Source organism: Mesoplodon bidens (genome assembly GCF_964165515.1).
Source record: "Mesoplodon bidens genome assembly, chromosome: 6".
NCBI lineage: Eukaryota > Metazoa > Chordata > Mammalia > Artiodactyla > Ziphiidae > Mesoplodon > Mesoplodon bidens.
The window spans coordinates 109,137,250-109,164,237 of record NC_138162.1 but is presented as its reverse complement, the minus strand read 5'-3'; the positions used below and the strand labels follow the sequence as shown (position 1 = coordinate 109,164,237).

At 37.5% G+C, this 26,988-nt stretch overlaps 1 protein-coding gene across 2 annotated transcripts in view; it reads right to left on the bottom strand.

Moving 5' to 3' along the window:
• FZD3 (frizzled class receptor 3) overlaps positions 1–26,988 on the bottom strand; it is a 90,419-nt gene that overhangs the window by 43,755 nt on the left and 19,676 nt on the right. The window contains exons 3-4 of one of the 2 annotated variants that reach the window (XM_081237868.1): positions 19,204–19,400; positions 12,138–13,155 (exon numbers count right to left, since the gene is read on the bottom strand). In XM_081237868.1, the coding sequence (XP_081093994.1) occupies positions 12,138–13,155; positions 19,204–19,400 (1,215 nt within the window). Of the gene's footprint in view, positions 1–12,137; positions 13,156–19,203; positions 19,401–26,988 lie in introns of those variants that run through there. The other variant, XM_081237869.1, reaches the window with a different exon arrangement.

Below are 26,988 nucleotides of genomic sequence, written 5' to 3'. Positions count from 1 at the left end.
ATGACATTTTGCCATTTGTGACAACATGGATGGACCTTGAGGGCTTATGCTAAGGGAAATTAAGTCAGACACAGAAAAACAAATACCTTATAATCTCATTTACATGTGGAATCTTAACCCCTCCCCCCAAAAAAACCCCACCAAACTTAGAACAGATTGGTGGTTGTCAGAGGCAAAGGGTGGGTGATGGATGAAATGGGTGAAGGTGGTCAAAAGGTACAAATTTCTAGTTATAATAAGTCATGGGAATCTAATGTACAGCTTGGTGTCTGTAGTTAATAATACTATATTGCATTTCTTAAAGTTGCTAAGAGAGTAGATTTTAAAAGTTCTCATCACAAGGAAAAAAAAATTTTTAACTATGTATGGTGATGGATGTTAACTAGATTTACTGTGGTGATCACTTTGCAATATATACAAATATTGAATCATGTTGTATACCTGCAACAAATGTTATATGTCAATTATACCTCAATCAAAAAAAGAAACAACTAATCTCACATTCTACAATACTTGAAATAATAAAACAATTTGCATCTTAGGAAGTACAGGCACAACCAAACTTTCTAATTTTATTTATTTATTATTTTTTTGCAGTACGTGGGCCTCTCACTGCCGTGGCCTCTCCTGTTGCGGAGCACAGGCTCTGGACGCGCAGGCCCAGCGGCCATGGCTCACAGGCCTAGCCACTCCGTGGCATGTGGGATCTTCCCAGACCGGGGCACAAACCCGTGTCCCCTGCATCGGCAGGCGGACTCTCAACCACTGCACCACCAGGGAAGCCCTGGGCTCTTTTAAGTATACTGTGACTTACTTCTCAAAACCACCTTATGGAAAAACAAACTCTGGAAATACATACAAGAAACCATATATGGTGGTTACTGGTAGAGATGGAGAGGGGGCAAAAATTGAGAATATGAGGAACAAGAGTAGGAAAAATGCTTCCAATATATATTTTTAACATTACAAACATTACAAGTCACCTATTCAAAAAATTAAAAAACAGAATCAGAATTTTAAAAAAACATAAAGAACAAGAGGCCTATGAGAAGAGCAATAAAAGGGGGGTGGGGAGGGCATCTGTCAGGAGTTCTAGATCATCAATTGAAATCTGATGCAGCTGATTATAGCATTAACGCAACTCTGGTCTATATATACATTTTGCTGTATTTTTTTTTCTACAGGATTTTAGACGTATTTCCAAATTACACATTGTTACTGGTATTTTATAGAAACAATATTTGTTTAGTTGTATATATATGTTCACAACTTTATTTCCTCATCATTCCTTCTTGCATCTCCTACTATCTATGAGATCATTTTCATTCTTCTTGAAATATAACCTTTAGAAGTTCTTTTAGTACAAGTCTTTTGGTGGTAAACTCACAGTTTTTGTTTATACGGAAATGGCTTTATTACATCTTTGTTTTTGAGAACAAATCTGAGTTTTCCAGAACATGCAAAGATGAAGTTTGCGGTGCAAGATCTTTATTAGGGAACAGTATCTGTGAAGGAAAGAGTGGAAGCAGGATTGGGCAGAAGAAAATGACCCGCTGTGCATTCTCAGAAAAGCCTTTTGCCAACTGGTAGGGAGTTGTGGAGTGAATAAGGACCTTCAGAGGGTCCCATGCTGGGCCAATGGCCAGGCCTTCTTAGCCCACCCAGCAATCGCTGGTTGCAGGCCACCCCAGATAAGGCCGGCCCTCAGATAAAGCAGCTCTCTGCACCTGAAGGGTGTCTGCTGACCCCACTCCCTGCAGCTGAGCAGCATGCCTTTCTTTAAAGGGCATCTGGCAATGCATCCCCAGGTCTACCACAACAGTTTTACAAGGTACAAAATTCTGGTTGAAAAGTTTGTTTTTGTTTAAATATTTATTTGGTTGCACCAGGTCTTAGTTGCGGCAGGCAGGTTCCTTAGTTGTGGCATGCGAACTCTTAGTTGCGGCATGCATGTGGGATCTAGTTCCCTGACCAGGGATCGAACCTAGGCCCCCTGCATTGGGAGCGTGGGGTCTTCTCCACTGAGCCACCAGGGAAGTCCCTGAAAAGTTTTTTTCTCTCAACACTTAAAAGATAATATATCGTCTTCTGGCTTTCACTGTTACTGTGAAGGGCTCTGCTGTCATTCTACCTGTTGGTCTTTTTTAGATGATCTGTCCTTTTTTGAGACTGTGTTCAAGATTCCTGTCTTTGGTGTTCTACAGTTTCACGGAAGTGTGGATTTCTTTTTATTTATCCTGCTAGTGGTATACAGAACCTCCTTGGTCTGTGAATGCACAGGTTTAGCAGCTGTGGAATATTCGCAGCCATTATATTATCTCTTGCAATATTGTCTCTCGTACATTTTCTCAATTCCCTCCTCCTGGAACTCCCTCCTGGGACTCTAATTATATTCCTATTAGGCCTTCTCATTCTGTCCTGCATTTCCCTTAACATCACTGTCATATTTTCCTTGTCTCTCTTACTGCGTTCTGGATACCTTTATTTTCACCTACTACTAGTTCATTAAATTTCTCTTCAAACAGCAGTCTAAACTGCTGTTTTATATTTCAGAAATTCATCAATTGAGTATATTTCAAAAATTATCTTTCTAGATACTTAATTTTTTTTTTAATCTTCTATTCCAAGTAGTTTCTGGTAGATTTGTAATCTTCGTGACTGTATCTGTTATTTCCATAAATGTTACACACTTATCTATTCTAGTATTCAGTTTTGACAATTTCAGTATCTACAGTTCTAAGCTTGATGTTGCTATATCCAATGACTCTCAGTCATAGTGGCTTGTTTTCTCATGTGTTTGGTGTCTTTATATTGTGAACTATTTGGTTAACCAGTCTGTGGGAATCCTGGAGAAAGAATTTGTTCCAGCTGATTGCCAGGAGGTACAACTAACCTGCAAACACTTCAGCCTATGACCCTGATGATTTAGACTAGCAAGGGAGTTCTGGCTCCCTTTCTCAACTTCCCAGCTGGCCCAAGTCTCAACTTCTGCCAACAGCAACCACACTTCAGTTACCTTTCCCGTCTCATCCACCTAACTGACTCCGTTTGACGAGCCCTAGCTCCTTATTGTGCTGGTTCCAATGCATAATAATTTTTGAATTGGAGGACTCTTTGGAAATCTCCCCAAAGAGTATGAAAGACCTGTGATGTCTCAAAGAGTGTGTTCTTTCCAGATTTTACTGGTTCAAACTTTAATTGCTGATGCTCCTATTCAGACATATTGTCAGAAGTCATAATGTCTGAAGAAACCTGAGTGTATTTTATTATTTTCCTAATGTTCTACTTTAAGACAAACTTCTTAGCTCTTCCTTCAGCAAACTTACAGTATTAATGAACTCAATGACCTTAACACAGCTTAAAAAGTCACTGATAGAATGTTTGTGATTCAGTAGAGGAAATAAAATGGAAGATTTCACATTTGACATAATGAGGTAGGTGGTTAGTAGTCTCTGGAATCAGAAATACAATTCACACCCCAGCTCTAGCACTTACTGTAAGAATTTGGATAGGTTGGGGCTTCCATGGTGGTGCACTGGTTAAGAATCCGCCTGCCAATGCAGGGGACAACAGTTCGAGCCCTGGTCCGGGAAGATCCCACATGCCGTGGAGCAACTAAGCCTGTGCTCCGCAACTACTGAGCTTGCGCTCTAGAGCCCACGAGCCACAACTACTGAGCCCACATGCCAAAACTATTGAGCCCATGTGCCTAGAGCCTGTGCTCCACAACAAGAGAAGCCACTGCAATGAGAAGCCCTCAAACTGCAATGAAGAGGAGACCCCGCTCGCTGCAACTAGAGAAAGCCTGCACGCAGTAACAAAGACCCAACAGAGCCAAAAAAAAAAACAAAAAAAACGAATTTGGATAGGTTCTATATATTTATGAGACTCAGTTCCTCATTTATAAAACTGAATACAATCTAACTTAGTGGGCTATTGTTAAGATTAAAGGAAATAATGTGTATAAATTTGCTAAGTACAGGACCTGATACATAGTACATACTTAATAACTAGAAGCTTCTCGGATTATTGCTTCTATTTTACTATTCCCATAAACTACTCAAATTATTTCTTTAAACTGGTGTGGTGATGACTTCAAAGACAACTGGAAATAAGATTTATTGGCATGTCTTTATTATAGTGATATACTAGAATTTATTTTATTATCATGATATAATACCAGATTTTATTGAATATTTTTTCGTGTGTGTGGTATGTGGGCCTCTCACTGCTGTGGCCTCTCCCGTCGCGGAGCACAGGCCCCAGACGCACAGGCTCAGCGGCCACGGCTCATGGGCCCAGCCGCTCCGCGGCATGTGGGATCCTCCCGGACTGGGGCACGAACCCGTGTCCCCTGCATCGGCAGGCGGACTCTCAACCACTGAGCCACCAGGGAAGCCCCGTATTGAATATTTTTAATACCATTATGTGATACAGTAAAATGATGATCCTCAAAACTCAGTAATGAGAATGAAACAGTGACAATTTCCATGGGACAGAAAAGTGCCAGAGGTTATGAAAGAATTCTCAAAGGTAATAGAGAACCACTGTTATGAAGAAATTCTCAAAGGTGATAGAGAATAATGCTTGCTGTAGTTCACGGGTTGGCAAACTACAACCTACAAACCAAATTCGCCCCAATTACGTTACTGTAAACAAAGCTTTATTGGAATACTTCCATTTGTTTACATATTGTCTATGGCTGCTTGTGCATTACACCAGAAGAGCTGAGTAGTTCCAAAAAAAACCACATGGCTGGCAAAGCCTAAAATATTTACTATGTGACCTTACAGAGGAAGTCTGCTGTGCCCTGCTGTAGACTGTAGCAAGTACATTGAATTTTTTCCTAAACATGTGTAAACTATTTTATACCAGATATATCTGCAGTTAAGACTTAAATTGAACTCATGGCTTAGGCTATTTATTCTGTTTATCGGACGCCAAGATAATAGCACCTTGTATGTTTTAAAATATTAATATTTGGTCTTCCCTGGTGGTGCAGTGGTTGAGAGTCCGCCTGCTGATACAGGGGATACGGGTTAGTGCTCCGGTCTGGGAAGATCCCACATGCCGCGGAGCGGCTGGGCCCGTGAGCCACAGCCGCTGAGCCTGCACGTCCGGAGCCTGTGCTCCGCAACGGGAGAGACCACAACAGTGAGAGGCCCGCGTACAGCAAAAAAAAAAAAAAAAAATTAATATTTATCCAAAAGTGCCATTTGACAGCATTTTACAACCTGTACATAATAGTATGAATAGTTTTTAAAATACATTTCTTTAATATTCTATATTTCTAAAATGTAATATTTTAAAATATTTTCCTACAAGAGACTTAGAATATTTTTTCAGGAATTCTCACTCTTTCCCTCTATTACAGACACTAAAAAATTTTGAGGAAAAATTAATTTGGTGCTAGGAAGTCACAGGCAGGATATTTACCACTTTAAAGATTAGTAGCAGAAAAAAAAGATTAGTAGTATGTACTATATATTTTATACAGAATTATTTGTTGTCAGTAATGTTGGAACTGCAAAACATACCCATTTCCTTATGGTCCTTTCATAAACAATGCTGATTCCTTTTGGAATTGTCTGGTAAAGGGAAACACTCTTATCAGAAAATGAAGCTAAAATTGTTAAGTTAGATTTGATGTTATTCTGCTGTTTTTGTACGTTTCTGAATCAAGATTAGATAAACAACAGATGGGTTGCCTTGTGTGGCTGAAAGAATACAAATAATGTTTTTTTGTTTGTTTTCTACACAAATAATTTTTTTTTAATTCTACAAATGGCTCTAATGTGAATTTGACAGTTTAGCTAGGCTGCTTCTATTATGCTAACACATTTATTTATATTTTGAAACACAGGTTCTAGTATCAAAATTCCTTGAGACATACAGCATTGGATTAGATGGATGAAAAGAGATGGAAAAAAAATGAAGGGGCACTTTAGGAAAGGAAATATGTTTTTTTGAAAATCAATGTTTAAAGAAAAAAATGATGATTCTAGTACAGAGTTTAAGAACAATCCTTTTTTAAACCTCAGGAATTATGTACTTGTAACAACAGAATACTGAAATTTTTCTTTGTGCAAGGCACTCTAGTAGGAGGTTTAAGTTTATTTTCTCATTTAATCTTCTCTGCCACCCATGAGGTAGATATTATTATATTTAACATATTATTTCCTACATTTTACACGAGGAAACTGAGGCTCAGAGTGTTAGAGACAGGACTTTAAAGCCCATGTTTTAAACCAGTATTTTACATGTGAATGGTTTTCCAGAAATATCAACAAACTTTGAAACTTATAAACTCTTTCATAAAATGCTTTGAGCCTCTTAGAAGCCCCTGAATAAATAAAGGGAACTACTTTTAAAGAAAAAAAAGAAAAAGAAAAAAAGAACGCTAAGTACCTGGAAAATTACTAATGTGTTATTTAAATAATACATAAAAATAAATAAATACATACATAAATAAATGATTAACACATAAGATGAAACAGTCTAGGAATAAACTTTACTGATTTTAAACTGCAAAATATACATTATTCTGAAAACTCAAGCTATATTTCACAATTAATTCTTGATTCAGGCATTAAATATTACTTTCTCAAGTTTCATTTAATATGCACTTTTTAAATAGACTGTTCTTGAAAAAACAGTTGGTATAAAGTATTTTAAAATCCAAACAGCAAATTTCTGTTTTCAGCAAGGACACTCATTTTAAGTGTTTTAAAATACTTTACACAAGCCCATTTTTCTTCAAATTATGGACTTAAATACATGCAATTTACATTAAACCCAATTGGTATTTTGAAACAATGTGATCAACTACCTCACAAGCTGATTTTTCAAATGTTTTAAAGCTTCAGTAATATAAGAAATGACTATAAAGCAACCTCACTGATTTTCAAGTGAATATATATTCAAATATTACGTTCTCTAAGTCACCTGAGGAGGCTACCTCAAGTATAACATCATTGCTTAACACATTTTAAAAACTTCTCATTAGGAATTATCATCAGAACCTGCTAAGCATTCTTTTAGGTAAGCTCAGTAATAGCAAATCTTGTTCAATTATGTATGGATATTACTTCAAATAGAAATTTAACATCTCTAATGCTCAATTCACAGGTCTATGTAAGATTCCCCTAAAGTAAAATTCTGAATGAAAGTTAGTATTTAAATTCTAGTATTTGAAGGCTTCCCTGGTGGCGCAGTGGTTAAGAATCCTCCTGCCAATGCAGGAGACACGGGTTCAACCCCTGGCCCGGGAAGATTCCACATGCCGCGGAGCAACTAAGCCTGTGTGCCACAACTACTGAGCTTGTGCTCTAGAGCCCGCGAGCCACAACTATTGAGCCCACGTGACACAACTACGGAAACCCACGCTCCTAGAGCCCGTGCTCTACAACAAGAGAAGCCACGACAATGAGAAGCCCGTGCACCTCAACAAAGAGTAGCTGCCGCTCGCCACAACTAGAGAAAGCCCGCGCACAGCAACGAAGACCCAATACAGCCAAAAATAAAAACAAATAAATAAATAAATTTATGAAAAAGAAAAATTCTAGTATTTGAGTTCCACTTATATGAGGTACCCAGAGTAGTCAAATTCAGAGACACAAAGTAGAATAATGGTTGCCAAAGGCTGGGAGGCAGGGAGGAATGGGGAGTTACTGATTAATGGGTGCAGAATTTCAGTTCAGAAAGATGAAACTTCTCTCTCCTTACTTCAAAGACACCATGACAGAGGGTTTTTACAGGAGGATATACCAGCCTTTTCAAAGAGCAGACAGACCCTACTGATTGTAAAAACTGTTTCAATGAATAGAAGAAAAAAACCTCATTTTATGAAGCTGTTATAACCTTGACACCGAAAACGAAAAGGACAGGGCAAGATAAGAAAAATGATCACAATCTATCTCACTCATGAGTATAGATGGAAAAATCTTAAATTAAACATAAGAATTGGAAAGCAAACAAGATATGAATTTGTCCTTATTTGCAGACAAGAGGATTTCTACAAAGAATATCTAAGAGAACTGATATGCAGTTAGAACTAATAGAAGAGTGTAGCAGGGATGCTCAATATAAGGTCAATATGCAAAAATCAGTGGCATTCTTGTACACCAGCAGTAACTAAATGAAAAGTGTAATATAGAAAAGACCTCATTCACAATTGCAACAAAAACTGTACGGTACCTATGAACAAATGAATGAATACATACATAAAGAAAGAAATGAAAAGATACTAAAACTCAGTATTACAAAGATAGCAATTTCTCCCAGATTCATTTAAAACCTAAAACAATTTCAATAAAAATCCAGTGTTTTTCATGGATAAATTATTCTAAAATTCATATAGAAAAGTGCCAAGATGGTTAAAATAATTTTGAAGAAGAATAAGGTAGAGGAAATGTGGAATTGTTACAAGGTTATACAAACAGACCAGTGCACAAAAGAGAGAGCCTAAAAATGGAACTTGTATATTATAGCCGTTGCATTACAGTTCAGATGGGCTATTTGATAAATGGTGCAAAAAGCATACTGCTTATTCATATGAAAAAATAAAATTATGTTACTCATAACATACATAAAAATAAATTTCAAGGGATTAGAGCAATGAATCAAAACATCAAATTTTAAAAACTGCTAGAAAAAATATGGCAGACCATTTTTATGACTTTGAGAGGCAGGGAAGGATTTCTTAAAACACAAAAGGCAAAGAAAACACAAAGTGAAAAGACAAGGTACAGAGCAGAATAAGATACCTGCAAAGCAAACAAATGACAAAGAATTAAAACAACAATAACAACAAAAGGCAAATAACCTAACAGAGCAATGGACAACAGTAACAAATAGGCAAATCACAGAAGAGAAACCCCAAATAGCCAATAAAAATATGAAAACATACTGAACCTTATGAGGAATAAGGGAAATAAAAATCATGATAGACTTGAGATATTGTTTCAAAGGTTAGCAAAAACCTAAAAGCCTGAGAACACCAAGATGGGGAGAAATGGGGAATTCATACTCTATACTGGGAGTGTAAATTAAAATAACCACTTGAGTTGAAGATGCATATATGTTACAATTCCACAATTATACTTTTGGGTATACAGCCCATGGAAATTCTTGGTCATGTACAAGGAAGACAGGTATTACAACAGCAAAACAATATGTCTATCCATCAACAAAATAATGAGTGAACAAACAGCAGTATATTTATACATTAGATTACTGCAGTTAAAATGGACAAGTTAGTGGTACACATATCGGCATGTATAGTCTCAAAAACTTAAAACAAATATAGCATTTCCTAAAGTTTGGTATTGGATGGTTTAAAAAAACATTTATATATGTATGTATGTGTGTGTGTATACATAATAATAACAGCAGCAACAATAAGTGAAAAAAATGAATAATAGAGCTAACATTTGCGCACTTATTATATAGAAGGCACTCTTCTAAGTGTTTGCATGTAGATTCCTAAATACAACCCTAGGAGACAGATTCTACTACTATTTGTATCTAATACGATTACTCTTTTGGAACTGAAGTAGAGAGAGATGAAGTTGATCTAAGGTTATAAAACTAGTAAATAATGAGAGTTAGATATGAAGCCAGGATTCCTAACCCAGACTTTACAGCTTAATAACTATGCTACTGTTATTATACCATTCTCTATTCTTTTTAGGATGTTGGAAATCCAACATTATTTCTGTAAGTTGGAAATCAAAAACACTTTTAACCAATGACTGTAAAGAGGTGCATACACACACGTTTTTGTGTAACTCAAACTGGTTCTAAAGATGCTAAAAGAATTCTAGGAATGTCTTGAAAATAGCAGCAGCCCAACTACTCTAATTTACTAATTTACATGTTTGAGGTTTGGTATGTTTCAGATCATTACTTCAGAGCCAAACATTATGTTCAATAGCCCTAAGACAATATATATTTGGAGTCCTAGAAACCTTATATTGAGAAGCGCACAATGTAATTCAACCATCTCTTTCTCTCTCGTTAGGGGCAAAATTTGATTACTTAGCTTCAGGTCTGAAACCTCACATTAAGAGTTTTAATAAGTAATTCTGTCAAGAAGTGTAATACAATTTCAATTATTCATTTTTTCTGGTCTTTCAATTATGAGTTGGTTTTTTTAAAAGCCAGTAGCTAATATTTATACAATAAAAATTAATTTTGTATTGGACTGTTTATACCACAAAATAAAAAAGGGGGAACTGGCATTCTCAGTCATCAAATATTTATGAGCATTGACTATGTGCTAATCACACACTCCTTGTCTGCAGTACCACTGTTACCATTTCTTAAAAATGTCTTTTTGGGGCTTCCCCGGTGGCGCAGTGGTTAAGAATCTGCCCGCCAATGCAGGGGACACAGGTTCGATCCCTGGTCCGGGAAGATCCCACATGCCACAGAGCAACTAAGCCCATGCGCCACAACTACTGAGCTTGTGCTGTAGAGCCTACGAGCCACAACTACTGAGCCTATGTGCCACAACTACTGAAGCCTGCGTGTCTAGAGCCCGTGCTCTCCATGATAAGAGAAGCCGTGACAATGAGAAGCCCACGCACCACAACGAAGAGTGGCCCCCACTCGCCGCAACTAGAAAAAGCCCATGCACAGCAACAAAGACCCAACACAGCCAAAAATGAAAACAAATAAATAAATTTATAAAAATAATATATGTATTTTTTTTTAAATGTCTTTCCGAACATCCTTGGTGGCGCAGTGGTTAAGAATCTGCCCGCCAATGCAGGGGGCACGGGTTTGAACCCTGGTCCAGGGAGATCCCACATGCTGTGGAGCAACTAAGCCCATGCACCACGACTACTGAGCCTGCGGGTCTAGAGCCTGCAAGCCACAAGTACTGAGCCCACGAGCCTAGAGCCCGTGCTCTGCAACAAAAGAAGCCACCACAATGAGAAGCCCGCACACCGCAACGAAGAGTAGCCCCCGCTCGCCGCAACTAGAGAAAGCCCACGTGCAGCAACAAAGACCCAACACAGCCAAAAATAAATAAATGAAATAAATAAATTTATTTTTAAAGTCTTTGCTTCTCAATCTACACATTCACATTCTCAATGCCATCATCTACTAACCTACAGAACATGCTTTCAAAAAATATGAAAAAGAAGTTCTTGCTTTCAAAGAGTTCACTGTCTAGTAGGGAAAAGAGACAAGTAAACAAAAGTTATCTATAATGCAGAAGTACTTTAATAAAGGTATTTAAAAGGTATTAGAGAAACATAAGGGTTGGGGGAGATGAAAGGGTGGCTGGTGCACTTCGAGAACAGGGAAGCTGGAGCACAACGAACATGAGACACCAAGTGGAGGTAATTCTTTCAAGAAAACTTGTCTTAAAAGAAAGAAGAGAGGGTAATAGCTAGGAGCATAGGTTCTAGAGAGGTTTTAAGATGAGAGAGATAAATACTTAGCACCAATCCCTCTAAACTGCTTTCCTTGTTCCACTCCTCTCCTAGAACTAAATCCAAGCGGAGTGTGAACAAGTCACTTAGTAATTCTAAGCCTCAAATGAGACAGATGTTTAAGAACTCTAAATTATAGAGGGAACCTGAATAAATGATCTCTAAAGTTCTCTCTAGATCTAAAATTCTATGATTACCTGATCTCTTTAAACTCAAAGGTAAAACACTTCAGTACGCAAAAAAGAAAAACCAAGACTATTTAAGAGATGAACTTGTTTGTACAACTGTGTCTTTTTTTTTTTTTGCAAAACTGTTAAAACAATCCTTATTCTGAATATCAGTAAAAGTTCCACAGAAAGACACTGCCTTTTAATCAACAACTTCCCTTCAAACCTGCAGACTTCTAAATAATCAACAAGCAACTATTTTGCGATAACAGAAGTAAAGTGCTTAAAAGCCCACAGCTTGGACTTGTAAAAGTCATCTTTTAAAAGGAAAATGTTTATAGAAACATGTGTATGACATTCTTACTACAATCAATTTGTTCATTATCTTCACTTTAAAATTTTAATGTACAGGTCGTTCACGAAGAGTTAAAAACAAAACAAAATAACAACAACAAAAAAACAATCAGCTAAGATTAGCTCTTTTCACTGTCACATATTCTGAAATTTAGAACAAGGTTTCCCTTACCTGATATGGACATGGAATGTGATATTCTCTGCAGCGTTCTTGTATCCATGTTGTTTCCCAGATGCCACGGTAAGCTTGCTCATAAAAGTAGCATCCAATTACAACCAAGAGTGGTACGAGATAAAGAATGCTGAAAACACCAATCCGGATCATAAACTTCACCAGTTTATCTTGGTTCTCCTTTTCTAATGGAATCTCAATTCGAACTCTGTTTAGGGATATGATGCCGGCTAAGAGAAGCGAAACCCCAACTACCACATACAGGCAGAGGGGTGCAAGAACAAAATACCTCAATGAATCAACATCGTAGAGGCCAACAAAACACACGCCACTGATATTGTCACCTTCAATTTTATTCATCGCTAAAAGGATGATAGTTAGAGTTCCAGGGATGCCCCACGCGCTGGCGTGAAATAGCAATGCCTTCTTCTCAATAGCTTCACTACCCCACTTTGGCACAGCTGCCAAGAACCATGTGATGGTAAGAATTACCCACCAAACGCTGCCAGCCATAGTAAAAAAATAGAGTACCATAAAAAGCATGGTACAGGCTTTATTATGAGATCCTTGTGTCACTGTGGAAGCCTTATACTGTGCAGGGCTAGATGCATTGCAGGCTACTCGGTCCTCAAGCAAAAACCCAATAAAGAAAATTAACGATACCATCATGTAGCAGACTGCATAAAATATAATAGGTCTTTCAGGATAACGGAATCTTGTGACATCAATCAAAAAAGTTAAAAAAGTAAATAATGTGGCAGAGAGGCAAATGATTGAAATTAATCCTATGAAATATCGAGCAAATGAAAGTTCTTCTCTCCTAAAGTACATATTTGGACAAGGAGGTGAACAATCACGCACGTGCAAAAAAGAATAGCCAAGATCAGGATCAATTTTCAACTCTCGGGGACACCAAAAACCATAGTCCCTCTGCACTGCCACTGGGGCTCCTTCAGTAGGATCTCCAGCTAAATTCAGATCCACAAGTCGAGGATACGGCTCATCACAATCTGGGAACCTAAAAATACAAGACGAGAACCATTTTTACTTACTGGGAACCTAATGATTTGGATTTCCAAATTTAGCACCTGTGGTTTATTCTTATGTCCTTGGAGCACAATACAATTAAGTGGAAGAAATAATGCAAATGGTCATATTTTGTTTGTGGGTCATAAAACTAGATTTTCCACAGCTGACAAAAAAAAATGAAAAATTTATACTTAATTTTGTTTTGGCTTCAAAAAGATTACTCTTCATTAAAGTAGTCAGGCATAGCCATCAATAAATAGTGTATTTATACACTATTTATTTAGGATACACAGTTTAGAGTAAGATTTCAAAATATAAATTAAAAAATATATATATATAATAAATATACATTAAAAAAAAGCTCCAACAGAATAGTAGCTAAAAGTTACTTCTTTCTAAAGTTTAATTACAATATAGTCCTCAATTTACCCTAGACTCAAATAGAACTTTCTTAAAAATAAGAGTTAAAAATCTTCCCTAATTGCATGGCCCAAAGTGTTCTGAGTTAGATTAGCACTAAAAACCCTTACAAGTGGCTTAGTTTTAGATCTTTTCTTCCCATTTAAAATTCACTCTCTGCTTACCATATTGATTACTAAAGTCCTCCTAAGGTCTCTAATGTCAACTAGTTATTTCCTACCACTACTAATGTCTCTCCAATCCACTGCATTCTCTATTCCAGTTATTCTCAAACACTGACGTGCATGAGAAAAACTTAGGTCATTTTAAAATACAAATTCTTGGTCCTCACCACCTCAAATCCTATTTCAGTATGCCTGTGTTAGGGCCAAAGAAATCTGCATTTTGACAATTTTCCAGACTTGAGAAAGCGTGTGCTGCAGACATACACTACTGACAGTGCTATTCTCATGAACTTCCTGTATCTTCAATTTTCTTGCCAGCATCAGTTTCTAAGCCTTCAGGCTCCCACCAACTAGATATTTAGCAGTTATATGCATCAAATAGTTTCCAAGAAACTATCACTGATATTAAGTTTGCCATATATATGTATAACCTTACACTGAAGCTGATTAATCTTTTATTTTCTGATACAAACCATTTTCTTCACAGGGCTTGGATAATAAAGCCAAATGACAGAAACTTATTGCAGGCAGGCATTTACTGGAATTCTACAGTATGCCAGGGCTTTAACAGAAAAAGACCCCAAAACCCAGGATCTCTATCCTTGAGTCCAAAAGGAGGCAAAAACTTGTAAACACAACACAAAATACAGCAGTGTGATATACAAAGCAATCAAAACCTATATAAAATATAAAAATGATATAAAGAAGGATTAATTATTTCAGGAGAAGAGGTTATGAAAGACTTCATAGAGTAAGTCCCTCAACACAGGATGTCTGAATCAGTATTTGCCAGTATTGGCAGTATGGCAATCAGTATTCTAGCAAGAAATGGGAACAAAGGCACAGAGGTTTGAACAGGGTGTGTTTAGCATTGCTGGGGCATGAGGAGTGCATGAATTGTGACAGGAGATAAGGTTTGGAGAGGTAAGCACATTCCAGAAATATATGTGCATGTGTGTGTATGTATGTATGTATAAAACATTGATATAAATATATCAATGGCTGTATCTGTATATCCAACTGCCAATTCACCATATACACACCCCTCACTCTTTAACCCTCCCAAAACCAAACTCTTGATTTCCACTCCTTAGTTTCTCCATTTCCACAATGGTAATTCCATTCTTCTAGTTGCTCAGGCCAAAAACCTTACAGTCCTCCTTGAAATCCCTTCTCCCCCATATCCACTTCACAACCTACGAGCACTTCCTGTCATTCTACTTTGCGATGTATCCAGAATCTGACCACTTTCCAATTCCTCTACTGCGGCCACCCAGTCTGAGCCATTAGTACCTCATCCCTGGACTTCTGGAGTGGCTTCCAGTTTATCTCCATCTCCACACAAGAGCCAGAGTGATCCTTTAAAGACATGCCACTCCTGTGTTCATGATCATGTCTCTTCTGCTCAAAATTCTCTAATGGCTTCCGTCCTCAGTCAGTCAAATCCAAATTCCGTAAGAGAGCTCTAAAGACCCACCTCCAGTCCTCTTCTGATCCTGTTTCCTTCCCTTCTCCCTTACTCACTTGGCTCCAGCCTCTTTGGTGTCCTGTGAATATACCAGCATGCTTCTGCTTCAGAGCCTTCGCACTTGTTCCTCTGCTTCTTCTGCCTGGACTGTTCTTCCCTAGATATCTGTATAACCTGTTCTCTCATTTCATTCAGATTCCTGTCTCACTGCCTCCTTACTAAAAAGGACTTCCTCAACATCTCCATAGAAAATAGAGTCCTTCTGCTTCCCCATATTGTATCACTATCACCTAACTCTTTTCTTTCTTATTAACATTCATTACCATCTGACATTATCTATTTATTTATCTCCTACCACTACCACAACTAGAATTTTAGCTCCATAAGAACAGAGACTACATTTTGTTCACTAGTCACCTTCACTATCTAGAATAGTGTCTAGCACACAGAAGACATCCAATTAATATTTCCTGAATTGATGATAAATTGAATAAATTTATCATATAGCCCTCACATAGTTGAATGAATATATTCATATAGCCCTCACAAAGTAATTAGAAAGATGACTAGAAGGAGTGTGGAAGACACTTGAGCTGGGCAAAAATGAGAGCAGAGATATCAGTTGAGCCATAACTAAAACCAGATAAGGCAGTGAGAATGAGACAGCTATGAAATTATTTAGATAAAAGCAACAGAATTTATAACTGATTGGATGTGGGAGCTTAGGTCAATGAAGGAGGACTATGCCTTCCAGGAATAAAGAAAATGAGCAAGGAGTAAAATCAATTTTAGACATGTTAAAATTGAGGTATTTGAGACAAATTCAGGTTACCAGTGGCTGCTGGATATGCAGGTTTGGAATTTAGCAGAAAGATGCCAAGGCTACAGATTTAGATTTAGGAGCCATCAGCATATGAATAAGAATGAAAATCAGTGAGATGGGATTATCCAGGGAAAGCATGCAGGATCAAAAAAAAACAGGAACAGAACTCTAAGAAACACCAGAAAGAGGAAGAGGATGCAAGAAAAGAAATTGGAAAGGACTGGTCTGAGATGTAGCAGACCACAACAGTTCGCACAAAATGGCCTAACGGAGTTTCAGGAAAGGAGGACAGGCTAAGGTTGAGGGGAATAAGGGTCAAATACAGAATAAAGGTGAAATATGGGTTTGATATGAGTGACATAGATTTGGCATAAGTGCTGAGGAGAATGAAAGGAAATTTTCCTGTTGGCCAAATTGGAAACTGACCAAAGACAAAGAGCAAATAGAGATGCTATGGTTTAAAATGTCTATCAATAGGAGAACGGGTAAGCAAAATACAGTATATTTATACAATGGAAGACTACTCAGCAAGAAAAAGCACTACTGATGAACAAAAGAACATACTAATAAGTCTTGAAAATAGACCAAAGAAGGGCAATCTCAACCTGAGCAAAAGAAGAGTTACACAACAAGTACATATTGTATGACTCCATTTGTATGAAGTTCTAGAATAGACAAAGTAATTATTGATACTCTGGAAGGATGTTAAACAGTAGTTCCTTCCAGAGGATGGTATAGACAAGGATTGACCATCAAGGAGCATGAGAGCATGAGGTAATGGTAATGATGATGTTCTACATCTTTCTGAGGATTTGGCTTACTCAGGTGCAGGCACTTGTCAAAACTCAGATATCTTTAGATTTGTGCATTTCCTTGTAAAGTTTTAAACTGAAAGAAAAAACTGTAGACAAATGTCAAATTCTAGTTAGTGAAAGACCTGATAAAATATTTGTGAGGGCAATAACCGTTGTCTCTAATTTACTTCAAAATACACACAAAGAATAAGGTAGATTAATGGATCAATAGAGGAAGGGACAAATGTGAAAAGCAAACATAATAAAACAATGGTAGAAATCTGGGTGGTAGTTAAAAAAAAAGTTGCTATGGTTTAAATCATTAAATATGCAGCATAATTAACTTGTAAGAAATTAGCTGAGCTGGAGATCTGAACAAGTACAGTGGAAGGAATGAGTTGAAACTGCTAGCAAAAATATTACTTTATGTGATGGACCACAAAGCTTAACCTAAGTAAGAAAATAAATAAGATCAAGAAGGGAGCTATTAGGAGAGGCGGGGGGGGGGGGGGGCGGGAACAAAAGTCTGGGGGTGTCCATGAAGTTGAAAAACAGGTACAGTAGGAACAAGGATATGAGAGATGTGGAAGAATGAAAGGTTATTATGAAAGATTTGTTTGCCAGAGCTTAAGATTTAAGAGTTAGACAATCCCAGGCAAAACTGAGGACATAAAACAGATTTAACCCTATCAAAACAAATATAGATCATAATGACACTTCTATACTTGTATATAACCTATTAAAATAAAAAGACCAGTAAACAATAGGAGTTAGATACAAAAAACATAAAATAGGGTTCCTGCCCAGGTTAATTCATAACTGTTGCTATAAATATCAAGAAATTTACAAACTTCTAAAAGTGGGACTATAAATATTACCAGGCTTTGGGGAGAAAGTGGATGAAGGGTTTGATGGGGCTAGATAAGAGAGTATGTTAAATAGGTGGGAAATAGAGCAGACAAATATCAGAAAGCAAAATGCCAGTGAATTGACTACAAGTAACTAATACATGTTTTATTAAGTTCTTCCATCTGTCAAATGAGAGTAACAACACCTGCCTTTCAGCTGTCTCCAAGGGCTACTGTCATATGATAAACAAATTAATTTTAAACATGAAGGAGAAAAAAGTGTTCTGTGCAGCACTGCCCATAATAGCAAAAACCTGGAAGTAACTTAAATGACCATCAGTAGGAGATGGCTAAATAACTATAGGATGGTAATACAATTGGCCATTATATAGCAATTAAGAGGAATGAACCAGAGTTACAGATATAAACACAGATACATGTAAAAAAATTTAATGTTGTTTATGGATATGTATATATGTAGTAAGAGTATAAAAACAAAGATAGGAATGATTAACAACAAATTCAACATAATGATTATCTCATCTCTGGGGAGAAAAGAAGGAAATGAAATCAAGATGGGTACTAAGAAAGGAAACTTCAACTCTATCTGTATTGTTTTATTTCTTAAAAAAAGAAATCTGGGGACTTCCCTGGCAGTCCAGTGGTTAGGACTCGGTGCTCTCACTGACAGGGCCCTGGGTTCAATCCCTGGTTGGGGAACTAAGATCCCAAAAGTCATGTAGCACAGCCAAAAAAAAGAAAATCTGAAGCAAACATTGCAAAATATTAAGACTGGACAAAGCTAGGTAATAAGAGTTATCTAAGTGTTCATCTTATTCTTTATCCTTGAAACATTAAGAATACAAAAGGCACAACATTATTATATAAGAAATATAGTATTACTACTGTATATGTTATTACTAATAATAATGTTCTCTCGTACAAATCTATAACACAGTCTGGTAAATATCCTCAAACCTGTAGGAAATGCTTACAATCTATATATTGGAAGTGATTTGAAAAGTATCTGACATTTTCTGGGTCTGGGTATGTTAATACATGACAAAAACGGAACTGACAGGACTACTTGTAGTCATTAACACATTTAAATCATAAAGATATTTGAGTCCCATTAAAATCATTAAACATATTTAATAATGAGGTAACAAATGATTATGTTCTCTATATTTTCTAATTTTTTAATAACTGGTATTACTTTTATAACCAGAAAAAATCTGTAAGGGAGAGAAATCAACAATCAATATCTTGATTATGTTTTTCTTAATTTGATTATTTAAAAAATTTCTTCATAGAACGTTTTTCTTTTCCCACCTTTTTCATTTAGTGCTTCCAAATTCCTAAGGAAGTGAACAGCTCTGAGGCCATGAAACTGCTGTTCACAATTATGACTAATATACACACTTCAAAAAAGTTCTTAAAAACTGATGAACTAGAAGACAAATGATTTTAAATATACTGCAACATAAGTAATGGTCCATGAAAATCTATGATTTTCGCACCTACTGCATTCCATATCTTCAGGCCAAGGAACACCAAACATCTCCATGAGCTTCGAACACTCACTGTAAGCCCGCTGACAGAGCCTACGGCAGGGAAGTGTGACACGTCCATATTCCATACAAATAGGAGCGTAGAGTGCACAAAGAAATGGCCGGAAATCCCGAGAACAATCCAAATTCACCATAGGGTGGAATGGCTAGGAGAAAGTTAAAATCAAATCATTAGATAAAGAGTTGCATACAAGTTAAAGTTTTCTACATATAATAACGGCAATATTCTTTTTTTTTAAATCTGTTTTAAAAGATTTCTGAAGGCAATTAAAATTTTCTAAAGGGGAGTTTTTGTTTTTTTCAACAAAACCCTCTTAGCCCTATCCCTGGAGATTCTGATTTGGTTAAGTATGAGGTGTATCCCAGAATCTATACATATTTTAATTGTTACAGGTGATATTAATGAAAAGGCCTGGCTGAGAACCATTAACAACAATATGATCCATTTTACATAGAAAAATCCACAAAAGATACGTGTCAAACGCTCAGAAGTGTGATTAGTGCTTGGTGATGGGATTACAAGAGATTTAAATTTTCTTCTTTTTATGTGTTTCAATTTCTATATTTTCTTCAATTTACGTGTATCAATAGGAGAGAGAGGACAAGAAGTGAAAGGAAAGGGTGGGGGAGGAAGAGAAGTAGTTATACACAGTGGTACATATTTTGAGGGTGGGAGGTAGGGAAGAGCTCTCACTTTGGTCTTACATTTTCTTTTTCTTTTTACATTAAAAATATTTTATTTTAAAAAACGGAGTTCTTTCAACTCTGAAATCACATGATGTAAACAGAGCTCACCATGTTAAGCTGATATTAAGGAAACAAAAAGAAAAAACAGTAGCCCCAAACATAAAACCATACTAAAATCATCATTATAACCATAGGAATAGATCAATTATCCCAAGAAATGTGCATCTGGGCTTTTGACTACCACATATTTTTTCCACTTGTTTCTATAACAGTTCCAGAGTCACTGATTGTGAACTGATAACAGATGTTCTCACCACCAGGCCTTTCCATTAAGACTCAATCAACTTATTTCTACATCGATATAAAACATTTTCCAGAGTCCTTCCATACACACCACAGTCAGGAAACCAAGTCTCTTAAAGAAACTGGTGTCAAAGGAGTTAAGTATAATGGATGTGATAACTGATACATAACAACAAAATATATGTGACTGTCACTTCCAAGTATGAAGAGGTAATTTCTGTTAAATCAATGTTTCCATCAAGAACAACTTCGAAATACAGGAAAGAAAGTTTCAAAAATACCTATTGAAAGCTATTAGAGAAGTAGTGAAGGAAAAGAGCTAGAGAGACCAAGAATCTAGAGAGCTCTGAAGCATGGAGTGGTGGCCTGATAAATGCAGCCACTTTTCCAAGGAGGTATCTGTTGAATCTGGGTATAAGGCAAGAGGCTGAGAATCAAGATTTGCCTAGGCTGGTGCTAGAGAACCAAGAAACCAGCAGAGCTCTGGTAGTCTTGCAAGACTAGAGACCATACATGTGTATGTATAACTGAATCACTTTGCTATACACCTGAAACTAACACAACATTGTTAATCAACTATGCTCCAATTAAAAAAAAAAAAGACTACAGACAAAATTGGAAACGAAAGTAACAGATGGGTGAAAAGGGGAAGTACCTAGAATTGGGCCTGACAAAGAGCCAGTTTTCCCTTCAAGATATTTGAAAATTCTGAAGCTACACAGGGAAGGAGGCTAGGAAGCTAAGAAGAAAGCCTCTGAAAAGCAGAGTGGAGATTTTGGAAGTTTTATCAGTATGAGGAAACATGAATTAGAGGTTCAAGTCTTGCCAGGGGAAATGGGAAATGAACATACCACACTCTCAGCTGGAAGCCCCTGAGTGACTACACTTCAGTAGCAGGGGCAAATGACCGGAAGGCTGAGACCTATGAAACATGAAACCCAGCCTCAATTCAGCTCAGTCCTTCACTGAATTAAGGTGATCAGCCCCCATTTATCTGCTAAGCAGAAGAAAGGGTGAGCTTTCTCTGGAGTAGTAATATAACATCATGTAGAACCTCACCAATATTTTGTAATGTCTACTACTCAATAAAAAATACTAGGCATTCCAAGAGACAAGACCATATGACTGAAAAACAAAATAAAAAATTACAGTGTTTTGGTAATCCCAGCTATTGGACTTAGTAGACAAGACTGTATATAAGAAATACGTTCAAGAAAATAAAAGATGAAGAATTGCAGAAAATTGGAATCTATCATAAGAGGAACCAAAGAGAAATTCTATAAGTGAAATACATAAATGCTGAAATTAAGAACTTATTAGATATGTCAGAAGATAGAACTGGCAGAACGGAAAACAAGGCAATAGGAAATATCCACACAGAAGCACACAGATCAAAAAATACTGAAAAATACAGAAAAGAGCATAACAGACGTGTAAAACACATGAAAAAAATCTAAAATATGCATAACTGGAACCTCAAAAGAGGAAAGAGGGAATGAGCAGAGGCAATATATAAAAAGACGATGGCCAAGGATTTGTCAAAACTGATTAAAGACAACAACCCACAGATTCAAAAAGTTCTGCAAATCCCCAGAAGAATAAATATAATAAAAAAAACACACCTAAGCATATCTCATTTAAATTGCTGAAAACCAAAGAAAAACGTCTTAAAAGCAGCCAGTGGAAAAAAAGACACCTTACCTTCAACAGAACAACTATTGTTGTACTTTCGAATACTATAAAACAACAGAATGACTACTTAAAGAGCTGAGAGAAAACAACTGCTCACCATAACTCTATGGCCAGCAAAAATACCCTTTATAAGTGAAGGCAAAGTAAAGACATTTTCAGACAGACAAAAAACTGAGAAAACTAGTCACTAGCAAACCTGCACTAGAAGACAAAAGAAAAATAATCTAAGATGAAAATTCAGGGGCCTCCCTGGTGGCGCAGTGGTTGAGAGTCCGCCTGCCGATGCAGGGGATACGGGTTCGTGCCCCGGTCTGGGAGGATCCCATATGCCGCGGAGCGGCTGGGCCCGTGAGCCATGGCCGCTGGGCCTGCGCATCCGGAGCCTGTGCTCCGCAACGGGAGAGGCCACAAGAGTGAGAGGCCCGCATACCGCAAAAAGAAAAAAAAAAAAAAAAAAAAAAAAGATGAAAATTCAAAAGGAATTAAAAGCAACAAAAGAGGTGAATATGTGGGAAAATATAAATATTCTCTGTCTAAACAAAAAATAATGGGGGTGGGCTTCCCTGGTGGCGCAGTGGTTGAGTGTCCGCCTGCCGATGAGGGGGACGCAGGTTTGTGCCCCGGTCTGGGAGGATCCCACATGCCGTGGAGCGGCTGGGCCCGTGAGCCATGGCCGCTGAGCCTGCACGTCCGGAGCCTGTGCTCCACAGCGGGAGAGGCCACAACAGTGAGAGGCCCGCGTACCGCAAAAAAAAAAACAAAAAAAAAACAGGGGGCTTCCCTGGTGGCACAGTGGTTAAGAATCTGCCTGCCAATGTAGGGGACATGGGTTCGAGCCCTGGTCCAGGAAGACCCCACATGCCGCAGAGCAACTAAGCCCATGTGCCACAACTGCTGAGCCTGCGCTCTAGAGTCTGCAAGCCACAACTACTGAAGCCTGTGAGCCTAGAGCCCATGCTCTGCAACAAAAGAAGCCACTGCAATGAGAATCCCGCGCACTGCAATGAGAAGCCCGTGCAACGAAGAATGGTCCCTGCTCACTGCAACTAGAAAAAGCCTGCATGCAGCAACGAAGACCCAACACAGCCAAAAATAAATAAATAAAATAAATTTTTTGAAAACCCTATGCAGAAACAAAAATATGAAAAGTTTAAAAAACAAACAATAATGTCTTAAAATACATACAAAATACATGTAAATTAATATGTGTAATAATAAAATGATAAAGATGGGGGTCAGAGGAACACTAATGGGAGAGTGATCAAAGTTATTATTTTTACTAGAATATTACATCAAGGGTACATATAATTTCTAGGGTAAGCAATAAAAGAATGCACAACTAACAAGGTAATAAAGAGAGAAATAGAATAATACAAAAGCAGTCAAGACAGGAGAGAAAAAAGAATACAAAACAGTTTGGAAAAATTGAAATCAAGTAATAAGAGTATATATTAACCCAAGTACATCACTAATTGCATTATATATAAATGACCTAAAGACTATGTAAAAGAGTAAAGTTGTTGGACTAGGTACAAATAAAAACAAAACAAGGGCTTCCCTGGCAGCGCAGTGGTTGAGAGTCCACCTGCCGATGCAGGGGACACGGGCTCGTGCCCTGGTCTGGGAAGATCCCACATGCCACGGAGCGGCTGGGCCCGTGAGCCATGGCCGCTGAGCCTGCGCGTCCGGAGCCTGTGCTCCGCAACGGGAGAGGCCACAACAGAGAGAGGCCCGCGTACCACAAAAACAAACAAACAAACAAACAAACAAAAAACCCTATGCCGTTTACAAAGACACTTTTTTCAATATAAGGACAGAGATAGGTTAAAACTAAAAAGACGGCAAACAATAAACAATGAAAGAACCAACAAAAAAAAGCCTACACTTTATGACAACGAGTGTTCCCAGAGATAAAGAAGGTCATTTCTTAAAGACAAAATAAAAGAATCAATTCACCATGACTAAAAAGTAAATCTAAACATATATGTACCACTTAACACAGCTTTAAATTATTTTAATAAAAAACAGAAGTAAAATGGGACATACACAAATCCACAATCAGAGTGAGTTTGATACACTTCTCTCAATAAGAAGAGTGAGAAAAAAATTCTATGAGAATACAGAAAATCTAAACAAGTCAATTACAAACCTGACCTAAGCAACATATTTATAATCATGGCACCCAACAATGAGTGGAACCTATTTAACATACACATGGAATCTTTACCCAAACTGGCCATGTTGTAAGTCCTAAAATAAGCCACAAAAAACTTCTTAGTACTAAAACCATTCAGACTGTTCTATGACTAAAATGGAATTAAGGTAGATATCAATTACAAAAAGAACCCTAGAAAATACCCAACTGTTTGGCTGTTTGGAAATCAGACAAAATAACTTCTAAATAACCCATAATCAACAAAGGAAATCATAACTGAAATTTAAATTGTATATAATTATATATCATATGTATTACATTTTAATGTTTATATATATATGTATAATCTACATATAGAATTAAGTAGTAAAGACAATAAATAAAATGTCAGGGGCTTCCCTGGTGGCGCAGTGCTTGAGAGTCCGCCTGCTGATGCGGGGGACGCGGGTTCGTGCCCCGGTCCGGGAGGATCCCACGTGCCGCAGAGCGGCTGGTCCTGTGAGCCATGCCCCCTGAGCCTGCGCGTCCGGAGCCTGTGCTCCACAACGGGAGGGGCCACAGCAGTGAGAGGCCCGCGTACCGCCAAAAAAAAAAAAAAAAAAAAAGTCAGCAAAAGCTATATTCAGAGGAAATTTATAACCTGATATGCATATGTCAGAAAATAAGAAAGCCTGAAAAACAATCAATGGTAAGCTCCATCTCAAGAAGCTGGAAAAAGAATGGCCAATCAAACCTAGAAAAAGTAGAAAAAAGGCAATAGCAAGTAAAAGAGGAAAAAACCCACAAATTACCAATATCAGGAATGGAGGACAGAAAATTACTAGAAATATAATGAGGATACTATAAATAATAAATTCGACATGTTAGGATGAAATGAACTAATTCCTTGGAAAAAGATCACAATTTACCAAAAATCATAAAAGTAGAAATATAAAATCTAGTTTTCTATCAACATTTATGAAGAAATTTAAGCCACCATTAGAAACTATCCCCCCCAAAAAACTCCAAGCCAAGATGGTTTCACTAGAAAAAATTTATCAAACGTTTAAGGAAGAAGTTACAGCAATCATATACAAACTCTTCCCCAAAAAAGGAAACTTTCTCAACTCACCTCACACCTCACAAAACCAGCATAATTTTTTCTTTTTTTGTGGTACGCGGGCTTCTCACTGTTGTGGCGTCTCCCATTGAGGAGCACAGGCTCGGGACACACAGGCTCAGCGGCCATGGCTCATGGGCCCAGCCGCTCCGCGGCATGTGGGATCTTCCTGGACCGGGACATGAACCTGCGTCCCCTGCATCGGCAGGCAGACTCTCAACCACTGCGCCACCAGGGAAGCCCAACCAGCATAATTTTTATAACAAAACCCAACAGGGACTATATAAGAAAGGAAAATCACATTTCATGACCATAGATGTAAAAATCATATCCCAAATTAGTAAATTAATCCAGAACAATATAAAAAAGAATAATATATCACACCAAATAAAGTTTTGTTCCAAGGATACAATGCTGGTTAACATTTGAAAAATCAGTTAATGCAATTAATAGCATTCACAGAAAAAGGGCAGGAAATCACACAATCTATTCAACAGAGGCAATAAAAGCATTTGATGAAATCCAACACCCATTTATTATGAAAACTCTTAACAGACTAAGAAGGGAATTTCCTCAATCCTATAGAAAGCATATACATCAAACCACAGCAAACCTCATACTTTGTAGTAAATGACTGAAAGCGTCCCCTGAGATCAAAGATGAGGCAAAAGTACCTGTTATCACCACCCTATTAAACACCGTATTGGAAGTCCTCACTAGGGCATCAAGAAGAAATAAAAGGTAAAGGATTAGAAGGAAAGAAATACAGAGAGCAGTTTTCCTGGGTTCCCTTACCCTGCTGTTCTCCACCCGGGAGCCCATTCCTAATAAAGTCGCTTGCTTTGTCAGGGAAAGAAAGAAGAAATAAAAGGTATATGAACTGGAAAGAAACTGTCATTATTCACAGATGACATGTGCTCCAGTTACCAAATTTGTATCTCTCAGTTCCAAACTCACCCTTCAACACATGCTCTGTGATAATGGATGGGATTCCTTTCATCATTTCTTCTTTACACTGAGCATGATTTTAAACTTTCTCAATAGAGTGTTGGAGAAATACTGCAGGATGAAGGGGGCTTCTCTTGTTGGTTGGGGCTGCTGCATAGTCAGCAGTGTAAATGTGAGGAAATCTATGCCCATGTGCCTAGAATGATCCTTCAGCAACCTCACAGTCCCAGCCCAGCCTAGTAAACACCTTCCTGTAGCCCTCCCAAAATAAGACACTGTAGGCTCAAGGCCTCCTGCCTGCAGCAGTGCCCTGACTCTTTCTATTTACCCAATACTTGCCTATGCCCTGAAGGGTTGCATCCTGCTTGCCTGGTAACTGTGGACCAGCTCTGGCCCAAGCAACCCTGTGATGTTCTCTGCTACCTAGTGAGCTGTAAGTATATCCTGTACAACTAAGGTCTTAGCCTTGGGGTGGGGGCCCCTTCTAAGATTGTCCCTCAGCCCTAGAGAACCCTGTAGAGCTCCCTCTATATCTTATAATTATTCTTCTTTAATAGTTTATTAATTCTTCATATTACACTTCCCTTGTTTAAATCACTGAGTGGTTCTGTCTCCTAATTGAACCAGACTAATAAAACATGGTTGTTACAAAGAAAATCTAAAGTAATCTATAAACCATCAAATAAATAAATTTAGAGTCACTGGATACAAAGTCAATATAGAAAAAAAAATCAACTGTATTTCTACAGTTGACAGAAATACAACTGTAGTAAATATATTAAAAATAAACTTCAAAAAAAGCCAAAAGAAGAGGAAATTAAAAAATAATTCCATTTATAAAAGCATTAAA